This window comes from Passer montanus, unplaced genomic scaffold (genome assembly GCF_014805655.1).
Source record: "Passer montanus isolate IOZ18808 unplaced genomic scaffold, ASM1480565v1 scaffold142, whole genome shotgun sequence".
NCBI classification, from domain to species: Eukaryota; Metazoa; Chordata; class Aves; order Passeriformes; family Passeridae; genus Passer; species Passer montanus.
Genome location: NW_024361164.1, coordinates 298,378 through 310,532, shown reverse-complemented (window position 1 = coordinate 310,532; position 12,155 = coordinate 298,378). Strand labels below are relative to the sequence as shown.

The 12,155-nt window shown below is 59.2% G+C and overlaps 2 protein-coding genes across 4 annotated transcripts; one reads left to right on the top strand and one right to left on the bottom strand.

The window, feature by feature from the left end:
- Positions 1-10: 10 nt before the first annotated feature.
- On the top strand, positions 11-11,934 carry LIMD2 (LIM domain containing 2). 3 transcript variants are annotated; one of them, XM_039700562.1, is made up of 5 exons: positions 11-29; positions 8,506-8,642; positions 10,223-10,267; positions 10,686-10,825; positions 11,241-11,934. In XM_039700562.1, exons 2-5 carry the CDS (start codon positions 8,601-8,603, stop codon positions 11,398-11,400), a joined length of 387 nt encoding a protein of 128 aa, XP_039556496.1. In that variant the 5' UTR covers positions 11-29; positions 8,506-8,600; the 3' UTR covers positions 11,401-11,934. The 3 variants fall into 3 exon arrangements, with proteins under 3 accessions (XP_039556496.1, XP_039556495.1, XP_039556494.1); XM_039700561.1 differs by lacking the exon at positions 11-29 and adding an exon at positions 69-191; XM_039700560.1 differs by lacking the exon at positions 11-29 and adding an exon at positions 358-605.
- LOC120498177 (transcription initiation factor TFIID subunit 4-like) lies at positions 271-2,206 on the bottom strand. Its single transcript, XM_039700605.1, has 3 exons — positions 2,195-2,206; positions 1,331-1,760; positions 271-899 (listed from the first exon to the last, which is right to left on the bottom strand). Exons 1-3 carry the CDS (start codon positions 2,204-2,206, stop codon positions 271-273), a joined length of 1,071 nt encoding a protein of 356 aa, XP_039556539.1.
- Positions 11,935-12,155: the final 221 nt, after the last annotated feature.

The window sequence follows — 12,155 nt, the reverse complement described above, 5'->3', positions numbered from 1 at the left end:
CACCGCAGATCAGCTGTACCCCTTGGAGGGTGAGCAGTGGGGAGCACTGGAACCCTCCTCTCCTGCTGCTGCCTGATAAGATCCTTCCTGTACAAGCAGCGAGCTGAGGTGTGGGAAATGTGCAAAAAGGCTTTTGCAGACGCTGGAGGGATGGATCCTTTGGGATGCTCCAGGATCCCTTACCGGGGTGGGTGAGTGCCACGCGGGGAGAGCCGTGTCCAAAGCTTGGGGCGAAGCCAACCTGCACTCGCAGCTCACGGGAGAGAGGCGCTAATTACCGGGGGGGTTAATTGCACCCTGTGCCAGAAAGCAGAAGGGTCGCTCCGGGGCCGGCGCTGCGGGGTCGGGGAGGCTGCGGGCGACCAGGCAGAGAGGGAGCGGGGAAGGTTTGGGGTTAGAGGTTGGCTCCACACAAAGGAGCGAGCGGCTGGGAGCCGGCTCGGCGCCGGGAGCCAATCGCTGCCGCGGCCCCGCGATAAAAGGGCTCGGAGCCGGCGCGGGCAGCGCAGGAAGCGGCTCCGCTGCACGGCCGCGGCCTCTGCGGCGGGACACGGGCGGCACGGCCCCGGCACGGCACGGCACGGCCCCGCCCTGCGGACCCTCCGGTGAGCTCAGCTCGGGGGCGGCGGGAGGCGGCTGCCAGACAATGCCGGCCGCGGCAGCGGGGCTCGCCCGCACCGGGGCTGCCCGATCGCCGGGCTGGGCGAGCGGGGCGAGCCGGAGCGAGGGGCGGGCGGGCGGGGGGCAGCGATGGAGAGGAGCGGGGAGAGCCCCGGGGAGCGGCTGCGCTGCTCGGGAGCCGCCCCGGGCTCGGTCCCGGGCTGGGTCCCGGCCCCGGATTCGGTCTCGGTTCCGGTTCCGCAGCACCGGACTCGGTGTCGACCCCCGGGCTCGGTCTCGGTCCCGGCCCCGGCCCCGCGCCCCGGGTTCGGGCTCGGTCCCAGATTCTGTCTCGGTCCCGGTTCCGCAGCACCGGACTCGGTGTCGACCCCCGGGCTCGGTCCCGGCCCCGGCCCCGGGTTCGGGCTCGGTCCCAGATTCTGTCTCGGTCCCGGTTCCGCAGCACCGGTCTCGGTCCCGGCCCCGCGCCCCGGGTTCGGGCTCGGTCCTGGCCCTGCGCCCCGGGTTCGGTCCCGGCCCCGAATTCTGTCTCGGTCCCGGTTCCGCAGCACCGGTCTCGGTCCCGGCCCCGCGCCCCGGGTTCGGGCTCGGTCCCGGCACCGCAGCACCGGGCTCGGTCTCGGTCCCGGCCCCGGGTTCGATCTCGGTCCCGGTCCCACAGCACCGGGCTCAGTCTCGGCCCCCGCGCTCCGGTCCCGGGCTCGGTCTCGGTCCCGGCCCCGCGCCCCGGGTTCGGGCTCGGTCTCGGTCCCGGGTTCTGTTTCGGTCCCGGTCCCGCAGCACCGGGTTCGGTCTCGGTCCCGGTCCCGCAGCACCGGGCTCGGTCTCGGCCCCCGCGCTCCGGTCCCGGGCTCGGTCTCGGTCCCTGCCCCGCAGCACCGGGCTCGCCCCCGGTTCCGCAGCACCGGCGGCTGCTCGGAGAAGGAGGTTCGGAAGGCGGACAGCGGGGCCGGGGAGCGGGGCGAGCTCCCGTGCCCGAGGCAGCCCCGGGAGAGGGGTCGGTAGCAGGCCCGTGCGGGGGGGATGCGCTCCGGGGGTGCGCGTTTGGGGGGTGTTTTTTCAGCTCTAGTCCCCTCTTTGTTGTCTGGACAGATCCGTTTTATTAAGCTGATCAGAAAGAGCGGAGACGGAAGGAAAACCTGTTAGATCCCGACTCCTTGTCCCCCTTGGGTAATGCCTGCCGGCTCCCGATGGTGTGGCTCCTGCCGCCTCATCCAGCCTGCGTTTAAACCTTTCCAGCCACAGGTCTTTCATCACTTCCCTGGGGAGGCTGTTGCATGACTGTGAGATTTAATAGCAACACAAATGCCCTGGGCTCTGACATAGCCCTTAACAGGCAGGGATCTCCCAGGGCTTCACAAAGGAGAGCAGCTCTGTTTTCATCGAGGGGAGGGGGGAAAAGGGGAACAGAAAAAATGAAATTATTTCTCCACTGGCACCCAAAATTAGCAGCAGATTTAGGAATGAAGCCCAGGTCTCCCAAGTCCCACTCTGGTGCTGTAACTACTTACTGTGTTTTGAACCAGCCTGATCTGTCTAATCCCCTTGGATCACTTCAAACAAGCTAAGATACCTTATAGATCATATTTATGATCAATTTTCTGCTGATTTTTTTCATGGTGTGGGTATCAGTTTTGTAAAAAATCTGATAATCCAGCCTTGAAAATTGGGCTTTGTCTGCCAAAGACGTCGTGTGAGGGCTCTCACAGGGAAGACATCTGGTGCCTCAGCTGAGCTGTTGTGTGTTTAAGGCCAGGAGTAGCACATCTGCAGCTTTATTAATGTAGATTACAAAATAATTGCAGGGCAATCGACCAAGTCTGACACAGCCACAGTGTAAATGTCCTTTTTAAATGGGAGTCCTGCAAGAAGCAAATTCCCAGTTCCAAACTGAGGGTCTGTCAGAACCAGCCTCTTGGGCTTTGCAAAATGGGAGATGCATCTTCCTTCTTACACAGCCTAAACCCAGGTTCCTGACCCTTTTTTGGTCAGCAAAAATCCCAGGAGACTTCTCATTAGGGAAGGGAATTCCTCATCTTATTTCCTTCAGTGGGTAACTCCTGGGAGTCTTCAACTGCCCCTCTAGCCCTGGAGGGTGATGAAGTTTTTCTTTTCCTTTTCTCCCACCCTCAGCTCTTGCAGGGTTTTGCCAGGCAGCTGCCATGTCCCCCCCAAGACATGTCTGCTTTTCCCTCCCAGTTAAGTCATTTTTATCTGCCATCTGGGGGTGTTGCAGTGCTTACCTCGCTCTTAGCAAAAGCCCTGGGATGGAAAACATTAAATCTGGACAAAAGGATTATTGCAATATCAGTGTTAAGCACACTTTAGACATGTTTCTCACTCCTGTGGTGTGCCCATAACCCTCTCCATATGTCCAGCTCGGGTTTTTCAGTGGCAAGATGCCTCAGCTTCCTCTGATGTGCCTCTCCAGGGATTACTTTTCCTGGCACACTCATTGCTCCACTGCAATCTTGTGGATTTCAGAGAACCAGATCCTATGCTGGGCTCTGTGGCACCTTGGGTCCTAAAAGGAAGGATAGAGATGAAGGCTGAAAATAGCTGGGGCAGCTCAAAAAGAATGATATTTGGAGAGATTTAACTACCAATATGATTTTGGTTGTGTTTTCTTGTACAATCTGCATTTGGACAGCAAACAGTGGTTTTTGTAAGGCTTGTGTGGAGGCAGGGACCATGGAAAGAGGCTGTGCTGTGTTTTGGAGTGCCTGGAACTGGACCCACTCCTGCTCTTACTGCAGGTGATGAAACAGCAAAAGCTTTTTGTGGGGTCTCTAGGGCCCAGGAGATGGGCTCACCCCATGGAATCAGAGAATCCTTCGGGCTGGAAAAGCTCTCTAAGATCACAGTGTCCAACCATTCCCACAGCACTGCCAAGGCCACCCCTAACCATGTCCCCAAGTGCCACCTCCCCGTGGCCTTAAACCCCTCCAGGGATGGGGACTCCACAGGAAATGCCAGTCCAGAGTCTGGTGAGGAACAGGTGATATTCCACAAGAGGAAATCAGCCAGGGCAACACTGCGAGGCTGTGTTAGAGCAAGGAGGAAATTACAGGCAATTACAGCTCTGTTAAATGGAGTACAAGGAAAGGTGGGTTTCTAGAACAGGTTCTGGAAGAGCAATCAAAGATGTGCTGTTGGCAAGCAGAACAAAATTCTGGGTGGTTTTAACACAGCTCGTGTCACGCTGGCTCAGTGTCTTCCTTGGATGTGATAAATGACTTCTGAAACAACAGGGCCTCGTCATAGAGCCCCAAGGAAATTATTATTTTGGGTGGAGACAGGAAAAAGGACAGGGAAAAGAGAGCAAAATGCAAGGAAGACACTTGGATTCTTCTGCAAGGAGGGATGTAAGGGCACATCAGGCCAGAGGTGTTCAGGGGTGCTGGAGTTTTGTATCAGAATACCAAGGTCTGAGATCTCCCAGTGTGGAGCTGCCAGACCTGTTTGCAGGGGCCACCACGGTGGCTGTGGCAACAGAGAGCCCACCAGGTGAGAACAGCTTCAAAGGAATCTGCTTCTCCTGAATGTGGTTACTCTTTATGAATCCCACCGAGAGGCAAAATATGATGGGAGAAGAACTAATGTCTAATGGTAAATGGATGTACATTTGTGTAGGAAAGCAGGGTGATGTTTCCAAGTGGAAATTGTTTATGGAGGAAATCAGGGAAGAGCTGACAAGGGCAGGGAAGCCATGAGCTTCTGTTTGTCTGTTGGGCTTGTTTGCAGCAGGTTGAATTTGCACCTCATTAGTCCCTTCTGCAGAGCTTCCAAGATTTCTCCCAGTGAAGCACTTCTGTCTAATGTCCAGCCTGAACCTCTCAACCTGCAATTTTTGTCTGGCACTACTGAGAATATGTCTCTGCTTGAAAAAGCCTCTTCTCATCCTCCTGGCAGGATTTCTGCTGTGCTTCTCTGCTCTATCTGAACAAGGAGATCCCAGGGAGCAGAGACTCCCTTCAGATCATGATTTTTAATGGATGCCATTAAACACAGCCAAATCCCAGGAGTGGGCTGCCTCAGTTTCTGCTTCTGGACAGCAGGTGAATCCCAGCAGCATCCTCCTGGCCTGTGTGCCCCTCAGTGAGAGGCAGGGCAGGGACCAGCCCTGTTCCCTGTGCACTTCCTCCTCAGGGGAGGCAGGGATGAAAGTGGCAGAGGGGAGCGGCTGGGCAGGGGCTTCCCTCGGGCTCTCCCTCACTCCTGTGGGTCCCCCATTGTTGCCCTGACAAAGGCAGCCCTGTTCCTCCCCACAACCACTCCTTGTCAGCATCCCTCAGCATTTCGGCTGCAGATTTCCTGCCCACTGGCAGCCTCTCAAGAGGCAGAACGTGGATGGAAAGGGGATTAGAGGAGCAGGCTGCTGGAAAGTGGCTCCTGGCTGTGGGGTGAGGCAGGTGCAGGCCCACTCCCCAGGAAATCTCAGGAGCAGGGTCAAGGTGTCCCCAGAAATGTTGGGATTCTCCTTCTTGAAGTCCTCCACCCTGTGCTGAGCCAGCAGGGCCCTGCTCTGTGTCCCCACTACCATGAGGTCAAGTGGCTGGCTCAAAGCCACACAAGAGCCAAGACCTGAAGCAGAATTAAGGGATTCCACGCCTGAAGCAGGAGCTGTGGCCACCACTCCATCATCCCTTCCCTGGCACTGCTGTGCCTGGCTCTGGCCTGGCCTGTTTGATGCTGGTTTTACACCACACTTTGTTTCATGGTGTGGGTCAGCTGTGAGACCCCAAGACTGCAGAAACTGAACCTTGGGAGCTGGGTGATTCCCAGGCTCAGGAGACAGGCTCTTCCAGCTCCTGTTCACCTCTTCCCCACACTGGCCAGCTGAGAGGGATGATGGCCGTGGAGCTGGAGGGTCAGCGCTGCCCTGTGTGTGGGTTTCACTGATCCTGCACAGGATCTCGTGGCCATCCATCCCCACAGCCACCAGCTCAGCCCAAGATTTCCTGGGGAAAGGCCTGGCAGCCTCTCTGAGCTGCCTCCCCTGCCCGTGCCTCGCCATGCTCTGGGGACACTCCACGTCCTCCCAGGATGGAGGAGGAAGGGGGCCCGGCTCCCCCACGCCGTGCTTTGCCTTTGGGAAAGCCTCCTGCAATGGAGCAGTGATCCCTGAAATAAACAAACCCTTCCTGGGGCTGCTAATGGGAACCATCTGGCAGAGAGGGGCCCCTGGCCCTCCGCGCTCAGGCTCCTTCCCTGGCGGAACGCGCCGGGCTGGGCCTGCACGGCTGGGCCTGCATTGGGGCGGCTCTGCACTGCTGGCTCTGCACTGCTTGGGCCTGCATTGGGGCAGCCCTGCTGGGCCTGCACTGGTGGCTCTGCACTGGGTCAGCCCTGCTAGCTCTGCATTAGGGCCTGCACTGCTGGGCCTGCACTGGGGACAGCTCTGCTGGGCCTGTACTGGTGGCTCTGCACTGGGCCTGCACTGCTGGGTTTGCACTGGGTCAGTCCTGCTGGCTCTGCACTGCTTGGGCCTGCACTGGTGGGCCTGCACTGCTTGGGCCTGCACTGCTTGGGCCTGCACTGCTTGGGCCTGCACTGCTGGGCCTGCACTGGTGGGCCTGCACTGGGGACAACCCTGCTGGCTCCGCACTGCTGGGCCTGCACTGGCTCTGCACTGCTGGGCCTGCACTGCTGGGCCTGCACTGGGCCAGCCCTGGTGGCCCCTCTGGAGAGGGGAAGGGGGAAAGGCTCCCTGCACCCCTCCCGGCTGCAGGAAACCTGACCCTTCAGAGGCAGGCTGAGGTCGGGGGGCTGCCTTGAGGGGCCACCCCAGATGTTCCCTCTCCCTCCATCTGCCCCAGGGTCAGGCAGGAAGGTGAGAGGGGATGCAGGAGGCTGTTGGGGAAAAGCTCTGTGATGGAGCAGCGTTGCTTTCCTCCCCTCAAACTGCTCCCTGCTTGGAGCTCTCAGTTGCTACAAGGGCAGGATGAGAAAGGCTGGAAGGCAAAGGGGTTCACACCTTGTCCTGAACCCAAAACCTGGAACTGCTGGCATGACCTGGAGAGGAGGACAGTCCTCCCTCCTGCTGTTCCCAGGCCAAGTGGCTAAGGCCTTTAGGGAGCTGAGGTTTGGAACAGTCAGATCTGGCAGTTATGGTGCCAGTCAGGGTGGAATTGAAGGGAAAGGGGTTTGGGGGCATGAGGAGAAGAGAAGCAAATAGTTGGTGGAAGTAAAAATGAGCTTATCAGAGAACCCCTGAATGGTTTGGGTTGGAGGGGCCTTAAAGCTCATCTCATCCCACCCCCTGCCATGGCAGGGACCTTCCACTGGAGCAGCTTCTGGGGAAGGGCAGGAGGGGTGTGGGGAGTCTGGAAACACCGAGGGGAAGAAGGTGGCTGGGGTTGGGGAGGAAGATGAGGGAAGGGAAGTTGGGGAGGACAAACATTTTTAAGAAAGGCTGGGGTGAAGGTGAAAAGCAGGTGAAAAGGGGGAGGGTTGTGCCTCCGTGTCAGTGTGGGACACAGTGTGGGTGTGCAGTGGGGACACCAGGTTTTCTGGGTCCCTCATGTCCCCTGCAGGGTCTGTGCTGGGCTGTAGGACCTGACAGACCCTGGAGGCACGAAGAGAAGGTCCTGCCCCAGGGATGGGGGCAGGCAGGGGCTGTGGGGTGGGCCCTGGCCCGCAGCAGATGCTGGGTTCAGCAGCAGCTGCCTGAGAGCAGGAAATAACAACCAAACCACAGAGAGACGGGAAATGATTCTGATAGAGCAGGCTGGGCCTCAGCTGAGGCTGTGAAACGTCTGCAAGCAGGGCTGTGCAGCCCCAGGGCTGTGAGGGGCACCCACCGAGTGCCCAGGACCTGGGGAAATGGTCTTTCAGCTCTGAAAGCAGCCATGAATTTCAGGAGCTTTGCTGGATGTAACTCAAGCCTGCTGTCAGCTGGGGGTTTGGCAGCCAAAGAGCCCCCTAAAACTCAGGACATGATTGCCAATGCCCCTGTGAGGTGGGCATTGAGGAAATGCCCCTGCCCCAAGCCCTCCACCCTGCCATGTCTCTGCCCTGGGGCTTTCTCGGGGTCTAGCCCAGTCCTTGGGCAGCAGGAAGGGTTTTTGGGGTGGCAATATGAGGCCAAGGGGGTTCAGTAGGACAGGAAAGCAGCCCCAGGCAGGTGCTGGTTTTTCAGCCTCCATTGCAGAGCCACCCCTTCACCCTCCTTTTCTCTGCTCTGCTCCTTCCTTGCCAGCATCACTCAACCCCACAGCTCTGTCCTCTGTATTCAAACCAGGGCTCATCCTTCACGGGTGCTTTGAAGGTAAAGTGTGGTGGGGAAAACCCCCTGAGGAGCTGTCAGTGCCTTTTTAGCTCTTTTTTACCAAAAGGGGTGATTTGCAATGCTGGTGTTTTTTCCTGTGCTGGTCCCAGCCCTGTCAGCCTCATCCTCCCAGGCACTCAGCACAGGGCTCAGCCTAAAGGCTCCTCCAGAAGACAAAATCCCCATCACTTGCTCTGCTGAGCTGTGAACCGTGAGACTTTTCTGGGCTAAAATTAGACTAAAACCACAGTCCTTCCTCCAGCAACACCAGTCCTTTAGTGGCTGCGTTAGTGGGACACGGGCTGCTGGTTTGGCTGTTTTGTCTGGGGTCAGCCTTGCTGCCCGTGGCGTGGTCATTGTCTGGCAGGTGCTTCCACACGTGGGCTTGGAGCAGAAGCCATCCCATCACCTTCCAGGTGTTCAGAGCCCCAAACCCTGCTGCTATCACAGTATTCCAGACCTGTCCAGTTCTGTGTGCCTCAGTTCTGGGCTCCCCCAGGAAGCCCCAGCCCAGCGGGGCTGATCTGACCCTGGAGGGAGCTTTGAGCACTCAGCAGCTCCTGCTGGGTTTGGTGATGAAACCAGCCCCACTCCTGATGACATTTCCTTTCCAGGTGTTGCAAGAGGTCTGTCTTTGACACCACTGCAGGGAGCATCGACCCACGGCCTTCCAGCTCAGGATTAAACAGAGGGAGAAGGGAGAGGAACCATGTTCCAGGCCACGGGAGCCGCCAGCCCAGCCCCAGCTCATGTACGTGGCATCCTGGGGTTTGTGTGGGAATTTCAGCTGGGTTTGGGTTCTCAGGGGGGAAGGCTGTGCACAGAAGCTCTGTTCCTGCCCTGACATTTTAGGGTGATCAGAGGCACAGTCACAGCTACTCAAACAGAACTGGGGAGAGGAATGTTCCAGCAGAAGGTGCTGTTTGCTGAGCACGCTGGGCTCCAGCCTCAGGCTCTGCTGCATCCACAGCTCCTCGAGCTGCTGGCTGTTTGTTTGTGTTTCCATGGCTTTCCTTGATCACAATTGAGAGCCTTCGAGCTGCTGCTGAGGGCTGGAGTGATTGGAGATGGAAAAACATAAAGGTTCAAGAACATCTCCTGCTGGGACAGGATACGGCCCTGCCCCGAGGGAAGATCTGTCAGATATGGAATGGAGAGCGTGCCTGGCCAGGAGGCTGCCGAGAAGTGACAGCAGCCCTGGGCTGCTGCAGCCTTGGGAACGGATGTCTCAGCTCTGCTCAGCTGAGCCTGGAAACAGCCTGTTAAATCCTAACCCCGGGAGAGCACCTGCGGTTGTTCTCCCAGTGCCAAGGGATGCAACTGGTTTGACACAGGCGGAGCCTCCGCGCTGCCCGTGTCCCACTGTTGACTTTGGCTCCTGCTTCCAGCCCCGTGGGACTGGGAGGAAGATCAGTCCCTGACCTCAGGCAGTGAGAGCAGCTGGGAAACCTCTGAGGAGGCAGCTCGGCGAGGGGAGAGCTTCCTGTGCCTCTCTTGGACAAACTGTTTCCAAAAATACAAAGGAGAAACGATGGGGAAGGACAAGGCGGGAGGAACAGGGGGTGGGGATCAGCCTGGGGGCAGAGAGGGGCAGTGCTGGGCGGGCAGAGCCAAACTGCAGCCAGAGGAAGGGCCAGGACAGCAGGGTGACATCCTGGGGGGATGTCCTGGGGTCACCCTGCCCGACCTTGGGAACAAGGTGTGAGGGGGATGAGCCAGCCCTGGCTGGTCACCCTGCTGGGGTGCCCTTGGATCCCGACTTTGGGAAGGAGGGAGCACTTCCATCAGTGCCAAGGAGGGTGAAACCCCTGGGGTGGCTGTCAGGGACCCAGCAGGTGTGGGGTGGGTGCAGGATGTGCCCTGGTGAGGGGGGAGCAGGGGGGGTTTGGAAGGGATTTGCAGATGGGACACGGTGCAGGGAGACCCTGGGGCACAGGGAGAGGCTGCTCAGTGCTTGGGTCTGTGCCCTGGTGCTGCAGGGCTGGGCAGCCCCAGAGCTCAGAGCTCTGCCCCTGCCCTGTGCCCTCCCCACACCCCCGAGGTGCCCTCGTTTCCTGCACAGCCCCAGAGGGGCTGAAATGAGGAACTGGAAACAAAACCTCAGCCCCAAGAGGCTCTGGGACAGCAAGGGCCACCCAGCTATGCCCAGGGGGAATGGGCCAGTGCCCCCTGAGCCCTGTGCACCCCCAGCAAGAGGAGCTAATGACCCTGCTCCAAGGGGCAGGAGCAGCATCTGGAGCAGAGCTGCTGTGTGGGGCCACGGGTGATGGTTTACAGGTCACAGAGGGGTCTGTGCCAAGCTCTCATTTTGCTTTCTCCTTCCCTTTTTAGGAGGCCAAAACCAGCTCAGGAGGCAGCACAGTGCAGCGCTCCAAGGTACCTTTGCTTTTTCTGCTCCATAGAATCATCTCAGAATGGCCTGGGGTGGAATGGACCTCAGAGCCCACCCAGAGCCACCCCTGCCATGGCAGGGACACCTTCCACTGTCCCAGGCTGCTCCCAGCCCTGTCCAGCCTGGCCTTGGGCACTGCCAGGGGTCCAGGGGCAGCCACAGCTCTGTGCCAGGGCTCATCCTGCTGATCCTTGGCAAGGGTGGAAGGACCAAAAGCCCACGGGCCAAGCTCCAGCCCAGCCCAGCATCAGGAGTGGCCCAGGGAAGGTGAGGGAGGTGGGGCTGCTTCCTTTCCCCCAGTGCTCCCGTGAATGGAGGGAAGACAAGAGGGCAGTGCAGGGATCTAGGCTGTCCCAAACTCCTTCCTCATCCTCTGTCTCCCTTTGCTCTGCCCTTGGCCAGTCCTTCAGCCTGAAGGCGCAGGTGAAGGAGATGTGCACTGCCTGCCAGAAAACCGTGTACCCCATGGAGCGCCTGGTGGCCGATAAATTCGTCTTCCACAACTCCTGCTTCTGCTGCAAGCACTGCCACGCCAAGCTCAGGTGAGCCAGGCTGTCCCCGTGCTGGGACCCTCCCAGACAGTGCCCCCCATCACAGCCCCTCACTTGGCCAAAGACCCCCAGCCCACCCAGCACAGCAAAGCAAAGGTTTATCTGCACACCTGGGCTCAAGGGGCAGCCAAACCCTCCCTGGTGTGGAAGGGGAGATGCTTCCCCTTGAGAGCAGCCCCAGGGGAACACGGAGCTGAGCCAGAGCCTCCTTCTAGAGGACTCAAAGCCGAGGCTGACCCCTCATTTCTACTCACAGCAGCCTCTGCTGGTGGGAGGGAGCTGTTGGCCCTAAGGGTCCCCTCCTGCACGCTGTCCCCTCTGCTGTCCCGGTGTCCCCAAGCCCCCCTCCATTCCCCAGGCTGCATCCCAGTCTCCCTGCCTGGCTAACCCTGCCCTCCCTCCCCAGCCTGGGCAGCTACGCCGCGCTCCACGGGGAATTCTACTGCAAGCCCCACTTCCAGCAGCTCTTCAAGAGTAAAGGCAACTACGACGAAGGCTTCGGGCGCAAGCAGCACAAGGAGCTGTGGGTGCACAAGGAGGTGGAGAGCAGCACCAAGTCGGCGTGAGCGGGACCAGCCCCGCTCTGGAGCCCTGCAGGAGCTGAGCTGGGTGAACTGAGCTGATGTAGAGCAGGACCTGGGGCAGGGAGAGGGGGAGCCCCTCTTTGGAGGGTGCTCAGAGGGGTCCTGCAGGCTGTAAGGACAGGGCAGAGGTGAGCAGGGTGTAGTCCCCACACCTGAAGCCCTCCTCTCTGCAGGCTCCTCTCTCCAGTGAGATCAGAGCAGCAGCAATGCCCCCCATGGGACCCCCCAGCCCTGTCACCATGGAAAAGGGATGAGCTGGGGGCTTACCCAGCCTGGAGCCACTGCAGAGCTCCCAGCTCTGCCAGCCCTGCATTGCTGGGGCTCTGGCTGAGGAGGGTCCTTGGTTTTACATCAGCTCAGTTCAGCTGGGATGGTTTCAGCCTTAAGGATGTTGCCCTGCCACGGTTTCAGTGTCTGTTTTTTATATTTGCCTTCCACTGGTACGTTCTGCGCTGGAGCCTCGCGGCAGCTTCACCTGCGCGCCTTTATTTTTGTAATACAAGGTTTCCCAGCCTTCCCTGTCTCGTCCTGTGCTCCCAGGGGCCTGGGGAGGTGGGACAAGTGGTCAGCTCTGCCTCTTACTGCCCAGGCAGTGTGGAAGGAGCTTGTCCCTGGAAGTATTCCTGGATCCCTGTGTGTGAGTGAGGCTGGGGGGGAGGGAAGGGAAAGAGCCCTCTGCTCTTTGGGGAGTGCTCAGAGGGGTCCTGCACACCATGAGGACTAGGCACAGATGAGCA